This window comes from Carcharodon carcharias, chromosome 2 (assembly GCF_017639515.1).
Source record: "Carcharodon carcharias isolate sCarCar2 chromosome 2, sCarCar2.pri, whole genome shotgun sequence".
In the NCBI taxonomy this organism is placed as follows: Eukaryota; Metazoa; Chordata; class Chondrichthyes; order Lamniformes; family Lamnidae; genus Carcharodon; species Carcharodon carcharias.
The window spans coordinates 225,637,523-225,653,955 of record NC_054468.1 but is presented as its reverse complement, the minus strand read 5'-3'; the positions used below and the strand labels follow the sequence as shown (position 1 = coordinate 225,653,955).

The window sequence follows — 16,433 nt, the reverse complement described above, 5'->3', positions numbered from 1 at the left end:
CTCCAGCGACAGTGAAGGAACAGCGATATAATTTCCAAGTCAGGATGTTCTGTGGTTTCAAGGGGAACTTACAAGTGGTGGTGCTATGACAGCACTTCAATGCTTACAAACAATTTTCTTTGGTGGAATTTAAACTGTGTCTCGTTATCCACCCTATTTAAAAATCAGTTTACTCCCAGCTTACCATCATCTTCGTCAGCAACTTTCTCGCCGTCATCCTCCTGGGGTCGGCCTGCAATTTGGGCGAGTTCCTTGATGACTAGCTCCTCTGTAAGCTTGCTATCTATGGACAGAAAGGCATCCTCCAGTGCCTTGAATTCAGAAGGCAAAAAACAAAAAGAAATCAAGAGATCTTAATATCAAATTAGGGCTTCTGAATACCAGTAACAAGGAAAAAGTATAGTGGATATAAATGGGCATGAAAAAGGAGGAATTTCTTGTGGGGGGGGGGGGGGGGTGATGCTGGAAGAGGAAGAGAAAATAACATCATACAAACTGGACTCAGTAATAACTGCTTATTGTCTAACTTCATTGCAGTACATTATCCTTAAAGAGAACATTCTAAAATTCAACAAAAATTACTCTTTTGCACATCTACTGAAACCATGCACTGATGGTCAACTTGAGGGCGATGATGAGAAATTAGTACCAACTTGGTTTAGCAGTAGCAGTCTTGCCACTGTGTCAGAAGGTTGAGGGCTCAAATTCAACTCCAGGACTTGTGCACAAACTAAGCTGACACTTCAGGTTGCTTCTCAGGGGCCCTCATTGGCTATTACAGTGGGCAATAAAGATCCTGCATAACATTTTTGAAAACAAGGAAGTCCTCCTCGTGCCTGGGCCAAAACCCATCTCTCAAATCAACAGCGGCGAAACCGTTAACTAGCTAAAGTGATGAATGGTCAGTTGTGTGCACAAGTAAAAGCTGCTATGACTAAGGACAAAACAGAGGTGACTGTTACTTCAAAAACTAATTTATCGGCTGTGATCTAAAAGGCGTCATATAAATCCGAGATCCTTCAAAGCAGTATTGACTTAACTGTACAAGTTGTATTTTTTTTAAATTGCCTTGTAATACTAAAAAGCCCAAAGTTTTGAAAACAATCCTTTTTTCCCCACAAATGGCTCAAGCCTTAATACATTCTGTAAGATAGTGGATAAAATGTTAGATATCAGACCTGTAATCCGACTTCCACACAATTACAAGAATCAGTGAGAAGGTATTTTGTAAAAAAAAAGTCATTTCCTTTTCATTAGAAACTGCTAATAGAGCAACATACAACTTATATTTATATGGTGACTTTAACATAATTAAATGACCTGAGACACTTCAGGGGAACGTTATAAATCAAGTTACGAGACAGTTACACAAGGAGACATCATTAAAAACAAAGTGCATACAAAGGGTGAAAAAAATTCATTGGTAAAATATGTGGAAATGTGACTGTGCTTCAATCAGACCATGGGAAAATGTACGAATAATTTAGATCAGTGGAAGTGGGTGTCAACTATATTACAGCCACAAGATGCCCTTGGTGAGTTTACATAACTCTTCAGCATCACCTGGTGGAAAGAATAGTAAACTGTCAAAATGGAATGGCCTTGTACAATTGGCCTTAAGAGGCTTGAATGTACTTTCCCCTGCACTTATGAAAAAATATTTTTTAGATTGTCTGGCCACACATCATTCCCACCCACGTCAGCTTTCTTCCTGACCCTCAATTCTAAGAGTCAATTGCTGATGCGATCCCTTCCCTTTCAGAGAACCACCAGCTGCCAATTTCGTATACTATCTATAAACAGCTATGATTTGGTGAATCTTTGTACTTAAGGTGAGGTGTCTGAGCATTGGAGAATAGAATATTTACCCATTTCAACATTCCAAGTGAAAAACAGTTTCTTATTTAGGTTTTAAAAAAGCTCAAATACATTGCATATTGGGCCCAAATAATCAGAGGCATTATCCTGTCAGCCCAAGTCAAAATTCAAACCTAAATCCCAAAGGATAGAAAACCCAGCCGCTTCCCTAACACTCATCAATATCCAAGTTGAGACGAATACCTTGACAAAATCACAAAAACTAGGAGGGATGCTAGACCTGAGGGGAAGAAAAACTATTTTTAATGAATCAGAGGATCATTAAAGTCAAGTCCTGCTGATTTTGGTCATGAATGCTGTAATTTTTTTGTTGGCGGGGGAGGTGGGAGGAAGAGCAGTATTTGTTACAGGCCAATTTCCAATCTTATAATAACTCAATTCCTCTTCTTCCCACCCTCAATGCACAGAAAAGTGAGTGCTATTATGTGCACACACCACACTTGTGACACGATACAGTCTGCTGTGTCATTCATGTACACCACACAATGGACATGATGATTTCAGCTTCAAATTCAATGCAGAATTGCCCTCAGATGAGTTTGAGTGTGTTTTATCTTATGGGGTATCTGCACATGTTACAGTGATATACCAAATAAAACATCTTCTCTGGATTTGCACCCCAACTCATTCTCTCACAACTTTTCTGATGTTAAAAGTAGATTCTGAAAAACTTAGGTTCTTAAAAGGTTGGCGCAAAAACCAATTCAATCCTTATGAATCAAATGTTCCCAGAAACCAAGCACTCAAGGCAGCTCACCTTACATCTGAACCCAGTCTATTGATGAATGTTTGTTACTGTAATTTCAAACATATGGTTTCAAATTTTGGAAGTCATACCTTCTGCAATTTTCCATTCCTATAAGCCTGTTGGTTCTTAATGACATCAGGCAGGTACTTTGCACAGTATAGTGCCACTTCTTCACCTGGAAGCAACAAATTTCAGATTTGAATTCTAACCGACATAAAATTTATCCTTTGGGAGGGAGAAAAAAATTAATTCAAGAATGCTTGGGGTTGGGGGGGGGGGGGTGGAGTGGAGAGGAGGCACGTTAGGATTGAGTTAGGAAGAGTAAAGGATCTATGGTTGTAAAACATGATGAAGGCAAGTAATCAAACCGTAAGCGGTAAAATCACAGACGTGGATTCCAACAGTGTTGGGAAGTAGGCAGGTATGGACTGAATGTGTGGTTTGAAGAACGGGCCTGCTTGAGCAGTGCACCCAGATCACGCAATGTCAAGGACAGCCTTAAATATTGTGCGCCTGGGACTAACAGGCAGGAGAAAAAAATGGTGCAAACTTGTAGTTTCAGGCAGACCCAACAAAATGGTTCAAGTCATGGTAATATTTGAGCTGCACAAAGCAGTGCCTCATGCCAATTGTTCAGTGGCAGTGTGTAAACGAAGATTAAGCCAGATGGGATTATGACTGTATAGGGGAGTCTACCACTGGGAGAAATAGCCCCTTCTTTTGAAAAAAATATAAAAATGCAATGTTGAAAATAGCCTGTAGCTTGGTCAGCAGTTGAAAGAGAAACAAATTAACTTTTCAAATGCACTGATGAAGTGTGCTATGAAACGTTCATTTTTAAGGTGCTACTCAAATAATTAATTTTTTGGGTTCCACTTTTACTGTGGCAAAACATTCAAAAATAGGTGAGTTCCTTGACTTCAGCATGATAAATTAATACATTTCAACATTCTATCCAGTTAAAGAATTAGACCATTTAATGGAATTTAGGTTTTTCCATTTTAATCTTTATGTCGTACAAATTATTGCAACCTTCAAACTCAGAATTAAAGTTTACAGAAATTACCATAATTTGGGTTTAGTACAGTAGTTGTCATTACTGCTTAAAAGCAGAGTTACAATTTCAGCATTGATTACATTTTCAACCTTTTATTTGCGCCAATGACCTGAAAATTTCCATAATCAGGCTGCTTTGATTACAATCTCAACCCTGCAACTTTCCACTGCAAACAATGCCGAGCTAGTAGACCCCAAGACTTTACAATTAATCCTCGCTATAGGAAGTTGTTTACTGAAAGTTAAATGGGACTACTAAGACTCCCATCAAACTGGAAGGCAGAAAATATCAAGCACAATACCCATTTCATTCTAAAACTACTTAAAAGGAGACAACTGGTTTGCCAGCATTTTTACAGCAAACTCTTGAAATGAGTGTCTTGAAATGTGTAAAACGCCTGCTGATGGGGCTTGGATTACCTGTGCATGCTGCCCAAAACTGATCACCAAAAACTTGTGTTTCAGCAAGTTTAATCCAAGCTAACAAATCAAATAATTGACAAAGACAGTCAATTAATGAGTTAACACAATCAATCCCAAACCGTGTACTAAATTTGCTCTGGCTTTAAGCTGCTGACAAATGATGAAAAGAATAGCCAAGGTGGGTTGGAGAGGAATTTTTCGATTATTATTTTTCCCTTATTGGCCCTTGTTTGCCTCTCCCAAGAGATACATTGATGGGGGGAAACGGTGTAGGAAGTGTCCAGTCATGATACACCAGGTATCAAGTCATTTTTAGGTTTGTATCCAAGATCGCAGAATGTAATAAGTCAACTTCCTGTGGCACTGCACACAGCAAAATTGAGACAAAGAGCAGTCCTGAGGCGAAACAGGGCGTGCAAACTTTTATTAATCCCTCATTCTGAAGCCATATATTGGTGTGCCAGCATTTCCTATGTCCACATCGGCACACTCATACATAATAAATGAGCCGGTAGGCAGAAAGAATTCCACTGCTCATTCTCCTACCTCCATGTCCGTCATAAACTGCAAACATAGCAGTTTCTTCGTCCAATTCAGGGATACAGTTGTGGGCATCCTGAAAAATATAAATTCAAGATACATTTCAATCAATTTGTACAATTATACGAGCAATGGCCTGCCACAATTAATCAGAACCAACACATTATTCAAACTTGCTACCTTCAACAGGTGACCCCTCCCCCCAAAATCAGGCCTAATTACCTGTAGGTCCAAAATGAATTGTCAGTATTGTTACAACAAATATTTTAATATCCACAGCCTTCACAACATTAATAATTGTTAAATTAGCTATTGAGTGGCATTCAAATGCTCGGAATACTGAAACAGACAGACACGGTATCCAGTGTATATGCTCTCAGTCTATTAAGGATTTTCTTTCAAAATGCAAATAAAGCAGAGAAGCTAATTTTGCACATTAGAAGATGTAATCATTATTAGACCCTTTTCCCCATAACTCCTTAGCCTTCAGCTGATTTCTGAGCATGACGAGAACACAATTCAGGAAATTACAACCAACAACTTTATCAACACCATACAGGATAAAGCTTGATTGGCACCCTATCGACCACCATAAATATTCACTCTCTCCACCATCGTCAGCACCTATAGAAGATACCCTGCAGCAACTCACTATGCCCCCTTTGACAATACCATCCAAATACACAACCAATAACACCTAGAAGGACAAGGGCAGCAGGCACATGGGAACACCACCACCTTCAAGTTTCCCTGACAAGCTACACACCAACTTGACTTGGAACTATATCACTGTTCCTTCACTGTCACTCAGCCAAAATTCTGGAACTCCTTTTCTAACAGCATTGTTGGTGTACTTACACCACACAGACTGCAGTGGTACAAGGCCCCACTGTAAATCAGTTGCGGTTGGTACACACAGCTGGCACCGTACACCAGAGGTGGAGGCACCGAATGTTTAAGGTGGTGGATGGGCTACCAAACAGACTGCTTTGCCATGGTATTCAGCTTGAGTGCGGCTGGAGCTGCAATAATTCAGGCAAAAGGAGAAAATTTTCATCACACTCCTGACTTGTACCTTATAAATGGTAATCAGGATTTGGGGAATCAGAAGATCAGTTACTCACCACAAAATTCTCAGCCTCTGGCCTAATCTTGTAGTCACTTGGTCCAGTTAAGTTACTGGCCAATGGTAACCTCCCAGGATGTTGGTGGTGGGGGATTCAACAGTACTAATGCCATTGAATGTCAAGGAAATGGTTAGATTCTCTCATTCTGAGATGATCATTCCCCTTATGCTTGTGTGGCATGAATGTTAATTGTCACTTATCAGCTCAAGGTTGAATGCTGTCCCAGTCTTTCTGCACGTGGGCATGGACTGCTCTAGTATTTGAGAAGTTACGAATGGTACTGAATACAGTGCAATTAGCAGCGAACATCCCCACTTCTGACCTTATGATGAAGGGGAAATCACAGATGTAGCAGCTGAAGATGACTGGGCTGAGGACATTACCCTGAGGAACTCCCACAGTGATGTCTGTAAAGTTCTGAGGTTCCAACTCCTTTCGTTCAGTTAAAGGGAGCATCATCTTAATTCATGGGATGTTTTGAATTGCCTGTCACAATATTTCCACATTCTTGCATCCTTCTAATAATGCTATGTTTGAGCATAGTAGGATAAATCCTCTCAAACCACGTTATGCCACTCTCACCTTTTACTGTACTGACATCCAGCTACTCACATTTTCCTCCATTTACATTAGCATAGCTATTAAAAAGAGAATTTGTCTCACTTTCAAAACCGTGCGAAGATTTAAGGAAAGCCAATTTGTTGAGCACTATAAACCTCAGAAGTCATATATGAAGATTCAAATGACCCTATAGACCGCATGACACGATGCAATCAAGTTTTTATCACAATAGTTCTTTATCTTTTGTGACACACCCTTTTTTTTTATTAAATGGAAGGTGAAGTACAGAGGAGCAGTAGGATTTGAAAGGTGCGGGGTGGACATGGAAACAGATTAGATATACCATGACAGAGCAGAGATATCAAATTATCTGAAACCCACTTAAAGGAAAGCAGGAAATTGTTGGACGATGTGGGAAGATCTTAGATAATAAGAGAGTTAAGGTACACAGAAGTGATGGTTGGGGGCAGCTTAAACCATGATCAAGTATTTAGATTTTGCAGAAGCTTTTGAACATGAGCAGAGAGATAACAAGATGGAGGGGGTTAGTGAGAGAATTCCAAATGTAGATGTGGTTGAGGGCGCAGGAACAGGGAAAAATTACATCTGAATTTATATTGTGAGATAATATTTTTTGCTGAGGATTTAAACAACAGAAAGTTACCATCCATTAGAGTTCCTTCACCTTTAACTTAGGCATAGCACACTTCTCAGCAGAATCCTCCCAGTGTCCTAGTCAATATTTATCCCTCAACCAATAAAAGATTTTCTGTCTATAATCTCATTGCTGTCTGTGAGGCCTTGCAGTGCACAAATTGACCACACTTTAAAGTACCTCAATGACCACAAAACAATTTGTGGACCTTGAAATAATGTTAACTGCATAAATTCAATGTTACATGTAAGTGTTGACAGATGGGAGGGCACTCATGGAAAATTATACACATGTAAAGTGACACACATTGACACTGGTGGCTCCATTAGTAATGTCTCACTTTGTAAATAAATCTAAAACTGAGTAGAGATTGCCTTTTAATCTCTAAAACCTGTTGGTGAAGGTGGTGTGACAGTCAGGATGGGCTATTTGCAACCTCTTCAACTGCAATCTCCATTTTAGCCAGTTTCTACACACCCCCCAACCCCAACTGTGTATAGTTTTATTACATACTTTATATATTACTTATATACAAGTCTGCCCCCTTTCATCCAGAAGCTTTCACCTCAATCTGAAAGCATTCAGTTCGGTTGTCAGCTGGCCTAAGAACTAGTTCCCAGCTGTTTGTTGGTATGTTGGCAAGGGAAATGAAAATCAAACTTTCAGATGGCTCAACAGGGAAGTGCTGTGACTGGTCACTATGTACGCAATTGAATATTTTGAAGTGTTTGAAAGAATTGAGAATTCCAAAATCAGATCTATTGGATCTCAGAATCTCTGGTTTCCATAATTCTGGAAAAAAAGGAGACAAAGAATTGGAAGCTTGAAACCAAGATGGCCAACATTTGAGGTGTTGCTTGTGATTAAAATCATCAAAGCAAACTGTTCAGAAAATCCTACTTGACAACTGCTTGTTGAACGCTAAGCTAATGAAGTTGCCACCAAGGTTGACCCAGAAAGCTTTGATGCATCAAATAGATTCCTGTGATACTGAGAAAGTGAGGCACAACCTTGCTTAACAAAATGTGTGTGGCGAGAAAGCAGGCTGTGACAAACTCAATACTGCTGTACAGACTGAGGAACTGTTGCCGGGTTTGTGAGCAGGGACCATCCATCTGAATGCATTTATAGTTACGGCGAGCCCAGATTTTCCTCTGGTGCTTGGTCTGATTAAATGTTCTGGTGCATCAACCAAATGGGTTTGAACAAGGTGAAACTTCTTTGGCTTGAGAAAAATATAAAGCTTTGTTGCTTTAAAAATTATGCAAGTAGCACGAATACTTAGATGATGCAAACAATTTGACTGCAGTCTTTCAACATCTGGATGAAAGAGTGATACAAGATAGTGCTTTTAAAAGATAATGCCACTTGCCATGAGGAGGTTTTCAAACTTTCACAAGGGTCCAATAGTGCTATGTATCAACTTTAATACCACTTCCATTACCTAGCCACTGGACCATTCATGGCATAAAGGATCACTATAAGATGAAGTAATTCCTGCACAAGGATATAAGGATTTTGCTGGCTTTGAAATGCTATTGCACATTGGATGCAATGCACTTATCCTGTAGAGTTTGGAATGCACTCACTCCCATCTGCATCTGGAGCCGGGTTCCAGCTCAGAAAACAATAACCCAGTCAAAGTATAGTGGAGAAGGTTAATCAAGTGATTCCCGGTGGTTTGAGGCAGATCATTTGATCTTGCTTCAAAAATGAACTATTTTCTCCAATGGAAGAAACCCAGAAGACGACAACAAAATGAGAACTAGGGCATCTAGAAGTAAAATCAAGAAGCACTTCTTCTCACAATGTTGCTAAAATTGGAAAAATTCTTCCCCCAAAAAGGCTCTGGATATTGGGTCAATTGGAACTTTCAAGACTGACATCTATTGGGTAAGTGGAGTTGAGGTACAGATCAACCTTAATCCAACTGAACATTAGAACAGGCTCAAGGGTTGAATAGCCAGCTCCTGTTCCTTTGAACTTTTCAAAATTTAGACAAATCAAAGTTGCTGCGCGCCAGACCAGGTTTGATTTTTATTCCCCCTCACTTTACAGAAATCCCCATTTATCAGAATTTGCAAGATTCTCACAAATGGTTGCAATTAAGTAAGTTCCATTGTAAATGTAAGTATTGCTGAAAAAAGACATGCTGTTGCAGCTTTTCCTCTTGCACTCATAAGGTCAATTTGCAAAAATACCAAACTGCAAAGGGAACAACAATTTATACTACATAAGAGTGTGCGGATTGGTTCTGTGTTACCAAACAACTATTTGTAAATTCAAACTTACTCTTGCTATGAAACCAATTATTTTACTGCATTCTATGAGTGGGATCAAACACAAGTTATGAGTAAGGGTGTAGTCCACATTGCTATAACAAGGTATGTGATTACTATTAAAGATACAAGTTTATTCAACATGTATCATACGTTTCGGTATCTTACTGTGATTATTTTTAAGCAGAGGCACATTTGAAGGATAGATATCCAATCTAGGCTAAGTTTAAGAAATCAAACATTTTAAAAGAAAAATTGTATAAATCTCTGCTCTATTTCAATTGAGCTTTTGCTGAATTGTGCACCTATCAAGATTAGTGGAGCATCTTTCCACTTGGGGTTGCCTAATTTGAGTTATTTGTTAAGTCAAACTGAAAGCATGCAAAGCCCATCCCACTGAAAATCTCTTGCTCAATTGTAACTACCTGATTCAAGCAGGCCTGTTAGATAACCCAACTGGGTGGTCTGAATTAATCTTTCTGCAAAATGCAACTTAATTTGCCAATAAGTTTGGAAGGAATTGTCTTCCTGCACAATGCGACAGACACTTCAAAAAAATGGCACATAATCAAGCCCAGATCCATCTAAGTGGCAAGAGATGCTCCTCAGAAATTGATAATTGTATGCATGATAAAGCTCCAGAAATTTTAACTCATTATAAGCTTCAAGATACTCTGATATTTGAGATAAACCGGTTAGATTGGTCTCCATTTTTACAAGCTGCAGTCAAGATGAGCTTTACCTTTCAAGAGCAAAAATGTTTAAGGGAGAGGGAGCAAACTAAGCAGTGACTCACCAACATGATTTACTGGGGAAGATGACTGATGATTGGAAATTCCAAAAAGCACCCAATACTTTTGCAGTACTGTTACTCTGCCTAAAACCCAGAGATACAGAGCACTATAAACACAAAAATTCCCTTCAGAGTTGGCAACTTTGGGGCTTACATAAAGCATGGCAAATAAAAGCAAAATCTACTACCAACTGCTTTCGATACTAAGTTCACACCATCAGCAGAGAAGCAGCTTACACAGCCGCTGATCACTAATTCTGAAGTAACAAACTTTGGGTTGCCTGTTGTGACTTCCAGCAGACATAAGGGCTGACTTTGTCGACATTGACAAGAAAATCCTGACTTGCCAGTTACTGACCAAAGTGGAAATTGGCGATACTGCTCCTAGTGGGTGCAACAGGGAGGATGAGACCCAAATGAATGATCCAGACCTCAAATCAAGGTAGAAGTAGGCTCACCAAAGTCATGGCATCCAGTTCTTTAAAGAAATGGTTGATAAATAAGGCAGGTGTCCAACAGGACTTTTCCCTGCATTAAGCACTTGGCAAGCTATCAACAAGCAAATCACATTCATAGGACTTTGCAACGTGACAAAATGTATAAAGTGCTCACGTTTCAACCATGTGTGGTGCATTAGTTGCTTTCTGACTCAAGTGTTGTAGTGTTTTGCTGTCTTGTTTTATTATTACTAATTCAAACTACTGGATAATTTGAGGAAACGACAACTGAAATTGAACAGGAGTAAAACACATTTTCTGACCTTGAAATTGGCAGTCAGCACAACGGGTTCTAGTCAATGAGTTAAATCAGGACCAGGATATGATTCTGATTATTCCTGTTGGTTCAAGACATCAAGACAGGTGATAGAATATAAAATTAATTGATTGTTTTAGAACAGTAGGATGTACAGAAATAACGTATCTGGTAAATTTGCAAAGCTTCATGCGTGCTTCATCATTGTGTAGTGTTTTTCACAAATTCTACTGATCCAGTTATTTGATAAACTTCACCTCGTAAATCACTAATCTACTACTCAAATTGAAAGCTTACCACTCCATTATTGGACAAATATCTTAATGGTTGTAGTAAGGAAACAAAGCATTGGTCCAGAGTGTGGTTTAATGGCGGAATAAAGAACTCTGGGCCAATGCTTTGTTTCTTTAATACAACCATAGCCACTCCCTTTGTCTTTTGTTCCATGACATCTTTATCAATTAATCTCTCCCACACCTACCCTTTCTTCTTCTCTCCCCTCCCCACCTGCTCCGTCCTTTCAACAGCAAAAGAACCCAACACTTTCTGCCTCCCCACAGTTCTGTAGAAGTCATATTCAACTTGAAATGTCAACTGTTTCTCCCTCCATAGATGCTGCCAGACCTGCTGAGTATTTCCAGTACTTTGTTTTTATTTCAGATTTCCAGCATCTGCTTTTGCTCATTTCTATCATGCTTAACCAGTGGCTCATGGTTTTTAAAAGCTGATTTGAGTACAATTGTTCATAGCTGTTATATCCAAAAGAATGCCATTAAGAATCTCCTTCATATTCCATACTGCAGTCACCCAAACTCAACTATTTCCAAATGTAGTCACTGAATTGAACTGCAAATAAATTGGCCAGGATTGGGCTGGAGTTAGAAGCTCCTCAGTCCTATCAGGTATGAGCTATAGGTCAATAGTTATTTCTGGCCACTTGGAGTTTTGTCTTTCAAATTATATAATTACATTGATTTGCCGTAGAGACCTTTTCTTTCTTATTTTATACAATAGATTACTTGCCAGATGAGGATAAGGAGTCAGATACATTAATTCATCTTACACCTCTAAATAATCAAATCACTTGAAGATTTCATGCATAAACATGTGATAATTATATATTGCTCTAAGAAGCATCTAACATATTTTCAGATGCTGGCAAGCCTGCAGGTTTATTTCCAGTATGTTTGTTTTTAGCTCCTGATTTTCATTTTCCTCTATGACTTTTAAACCAACCCATCTTTCACTGTGGTAGTTACAATCTCTGCCCTCTCCTGTGGGATTTAGAGCACAAGGGTTGTACGAGTCTCGATTAGATGCCCACCTGTGAACTGTAGGTAATTTGAGCACTCTCATCAGAGTGAGTGACAACGAAGAGTTTCACTATGTACTACAACTAGTATGGCACCACCCAAGACAAAGTGCAATCTGAAACGGCAACAAAATTCTGAAAACATGCGGTGGGCCCCAGTGTCTGAAAGCAAAATGCAGGTTACCAATTATTGGAAAGTTGTGTAAAAAAAAAAACAACAAACTATTAACATTAAATCCTGCTTTCATTCACTCAGCTAACAATCATGAGAATGCGGGCAAGTCTCAACAACTTTTTGCACGTGTGTAACACTTGAGGTGCGGTAAGCCATGCAGTTTTGATAAGAGGCTTGCATAAACCGAACACGTCCCCTCTGCAGATCAAAAACGTTGGCTCAAGTGTTTCCTCCACGAGGTATCGGAGAATGGTCACTCTTGCTGAGGTTTCACTCAAGCGGATTTCGACCACCGATCGCAAGGGTTAACAGGCACACCACCACCACCACCGCCGCCGCCGCCGCCGTCCGTTTCTTGACGGGGCTATCACCAACACCAACCTTGCCCGCTCCCGTCCGTTAGCGAAGGCGGTTTAACAAGGCGGCGGCGGCGGCGGCGGCGGCGGGTCAAACACACAGGGAGCTTCCCCCCCCCCCACCCCCCCCGGGCAGGACGAAGGCGAAGCCCACAATGCAAGGCCCCTTGTGGGTAACGCGTGTGTGTGTGTGTGTGCGTATTCATTCACTCACCTCCATGGAGACCCTCCAGCCTTGCATGGCCGAGACGCCAAAGCCGAATTTGTCGGTGCATTGCTCGCAGGAGCTCTTCACCGTGTTGGGTTGCGACAGGTAAGCACCCATACTGCTGCTACTTCCCCCTCCTCCTCCTCCTCCTCCTCCTCTTCTTTCTTTCTTTCTTCCTTCCTCCTCCTCCTCCTCCCACCGCCGCCACCAGCAGCAGCACCTCCTCCTCCTCCTCCTCGCCGCCGCTCCTCCTCCTCCTCCTCCTCCTGGGGCCCGCAGATTGGGGCTCGATCCGCCTAGGCCGTGCGAGAGGAGAAGGAAGCGGGCAGAAGGCCGGCAGGGGACTGACAGGGAAGAGAGAGGGGGAGGGGAGGAAAGAGAGAGAGAGAGAGAGAGAGAGAGAGAGGTTGGGGGGGAGGGGGGAGGAGCTCAGGCGCATGCGGGGCGGGGCTGAGGTGGGGGAGGGGGGGAAACGGAAAGGGGAGTCGGCGCCAACGGCCGGTCACCAGGGTAACCGGGCCTAGCAGCGCGCCCGTCACTACACCCTCCTACACGCCGCGAGCCTCCAGCTTCATTCGCTGAAAAACCGCGGGTTTTTTTTTCCTTCCTCTCCCCCCTGGAAAGGACTTTCCCTCCCTGGCTCCCTCTTTTTTTAAAAAATAAACTTCGAGCAAAAGATTCTCGTCGATCGGTCCCCGCTCCCCTCAGGATTATGTGTAAACATGTAATAAATGTGTGACCCTCCTCCTCCTCCTCCTCCTCAAAAATTCTGGTTAACTTTTCCCTCAAGTCTTAAACTTTAAAAAAAATATATTTTTTTAAAAAATAAATCGAGGCGAAGGGGTTAAACGGACACAGGCCGGAAAGAAAAAAAACCGCCGGTCACGTGACGCTTTGGAACATGGCGGACGAGCGGGTCACTTCCTGCAGCCGGTACGCCAGGAAATGACGTGAGAAAAGCGCGGGGTTTTTTTAACGCCCTTACCGGAAGTTCTAACCATAGAACTACAAATTCCAGAATCCTCCACGTTGAAAAAAAAAATGCACGCACAGGATTTTATTCTTGCTGATTACTTTGTAGGCTGTACCTGTCAGCTGAGCTTCGTCGACAGTAATGAATAGGCCCAGAGGAAGTATGTGGCTTAATGGTATGTAAAAGCTACCAGGCAGAACCACCATCCTCCGAATGAAAGGAACTGATGCTTGGGGAAATCTGACAAGATTTGTCCCAGAGACAAAAGCATTCGAAGTCGTTACTAACACAGCTGGATGGAAAGTCAAAGTTGTGAAATGACCCTTCCCTTGCATCAATAAATTTTGCATCTCACCGCTAGGAATATCTTGAAGGAAAAACTAACACAAAAGCAACACACTGGAAACGAAATAAAATATATTGGAAATACTCAGCAGGTCAGGGCAGCAACTGGGGAGAGAGGTGCAGACTAAGTGGTGACCCTTCATCAGATCAAAAACAAAAATACCTGGGAAAACTCTGCAGGTCTGGCTGGCAGCATCTGCGGAGAGGGACACAGTTAACGTTTCGAGTCCGTATGACTCTTAAACAGAACTAAGTGAAAATGGAAGAGAGGTGAAATATAAGCTGGTTTAAGGGGAGGGTGGGACAAGTAGAGTTGGATAGAGGACCAGTGATAGGTGGAGATAACCAAAAGATGTCACAGACAAAAAGACAAAGAGGTGTTGAAGGTGGTGATATCTAAAAAATGTGCTAAGGGCAGAAAGCAGGACAAACAAGCTACAGATAGCCCTAGTGGGGATGGGGTGGGGTGAAGGAATCAAAAAAGGCTCTTTTTCTCTCTATTTTTACTTAGTTCTGTTGAAGGGTCATTCGGACTCGAAACGTTAACTGTGTCCCTCTCCGCAGATGCTGCCAGACCTGCTGAGTTTTTCCAGGTATTTTTGTTTATGTTTTGGATTTCCAGCTTCCGCAGTTTTTTACTTTTACCCTTCATCAGATGCCTGACCTGCTGAGCATTTGCAGCATTTTCTTATTATGTAAGCTGAAAGAAAGCCGGGGAAATCTTTTCATTACAAAGACTGATATGGTGTCTCTGAGGTGCCATGCTTAACTTAAAATAAGCTGTTTCACTTGTGAATTGGTCTTAAGTTAGATGGTTAAAGCAAACCGTTTATTTTGTTGGGTCAGGTCTGAGGTGCTTGCAAATTTGCAGTGGAGATGACAATTACTGAAAGGGATGGGAAGTTTGCATTTTGAGTCCCATGAGTTCTGAATGGAAGAGATGACTGAGGAACGAAACCGGAAATCAGAAATAAAAACAAAAACTGTTGGAAATACTCAGCAGGTCAGGCAGCATCTGTGGAGAGTAACAGAGTTACTATTTCATCAGAACAAGATCTGATCAAAGGTCATCGACCTGAAATGGGTAGTTTCCCTCTCCATAGATGCTACCAGACGTGCTGAGTTTTTCCAGCACCTTCTGCATCCAGCAATATTTTGCTTTTATTTTACATTAACTCTTGTTTCACTCTCCACAGATACTGCTTGGCCTGCTGCGTGTCACCAGCATTTTTTTGGCTTTCCTTTCAGATTTCCATCCACAGTACTTGGCTTCTGTAAATTGCATTTAAAATGAACTTGGAAAGCAAGGAATAAACAATCTCAATAACTTTTTAAAAAAACCTATAAATTGTAAACAGGGTAGTTGAATTCATTACTTATAGTGCTCTTAGGGTTGCAATTAAATATATTCCTGCAGGTTTCATCATATGATTCCAGCCATTAGTCGGCCATCACATCCATCTTTGTGACGGACTGCCTTCCTACGTCAATTGGAAAGCAAAAAGAATCATTACTCAATTGAATGATGCTCGACTGTCAACCAAACAGCTCCCCGTTTACAATTTTTTTATTTCTAGTAAAAGAGAAATGTTCAAAAAGTACTGGGGAAAAAAAACACAATATTTTTTAATTTCTCTATATTTTTTCTCCAGTGATGCACACAGCAGTGTCCTGGGGATTGATCTCCAATTCCTGGAGACTCCAGGCCAATCCTGGACGGTTGGCAACCCTGAGCACTCGGCAGATAAACTTCAAAATGGTCCCTAAGATAAAAGCAAAAAACTGTGGATGCTGGAAATAATTTATATAGATTTTTCTTTTCCCACCTATTTCCATTATTTTTAAATGTATTTCCATCCATTGTTTTATCTCCACCTTTTAGCCTATTTCGATCCCTTCACCCCACCCCACCCCCACTAGGGCTATCTGTACCCTGCTCGTCCTGCTTTCTACCCTTAACGTCCCCATTCGCACACTCTTTAGATAATATCACCACCTTCAACACCTCTTTGTCCTTTTGTCTGTGACATCTTTTGGTTATCTCCACCTATCACTGGCCCTCTATCCAGCTCTACTTGTCCCACCCCCCTTAAACCAGCTTATATTTCACTTCTCTTCTATTTTTCATTAGTTCTGATGAAGAGTCATACAGACTCAAAACATTAACTGTGTTCCTCTCCACAGATGCTGTCAGACCTGCTGAGTTTTTCCACGTATTTTTATTCTTGTTTCAAAATGGTCCCCATGCACA

At 41.1% G+C, this 16,433-nt stretch overlaps 1 protein-coding gene across 2 annotated transcripts in view; it reads right to left on the bottom strand.

The window, feature by feature from the left end:
- The window catches only part of ppm1g (protein phosphatase, Mg2+/Mn2+ dependent, 1G), a 32,696-nt gene extending 19,671 nt beyond the window's left edge, over positions 1-13,025 (bottom strand). The window contains exons 1-5 of one of the 2 annotated variants that reach the window (XM_041182798.1): positions 12,871-12,907; positions 10,821-10,895; positions 4,652-4,721; positions 2,716-2,801; positions 185-311 (exon numbers count right to left, since the gene is read on the bottom strand). In XM_041182798.1, coding sequence (XP_041038732.1) covers positions 185-311; positions 2,716-2,801; positions 4,652-4,679 — 241 coding nt within the window. In that variant the 5' untranslated portion in view covers positions 4,680-4,721; positions 10,821-10,895; positions 12,871-12,907. Of the gene's footprint in view, positions 1-184; positions 312-2,715; positions 2,802-4,651; positions 4,722-10,820; positions 10,896-12,870 lie in introns of both variants that reach the window. The other variant, XM_041182797.1, reaches the window with a different exon arrangement.
- Positions 13,026-16,433: the final 3,408 nt, after the last annotated feature.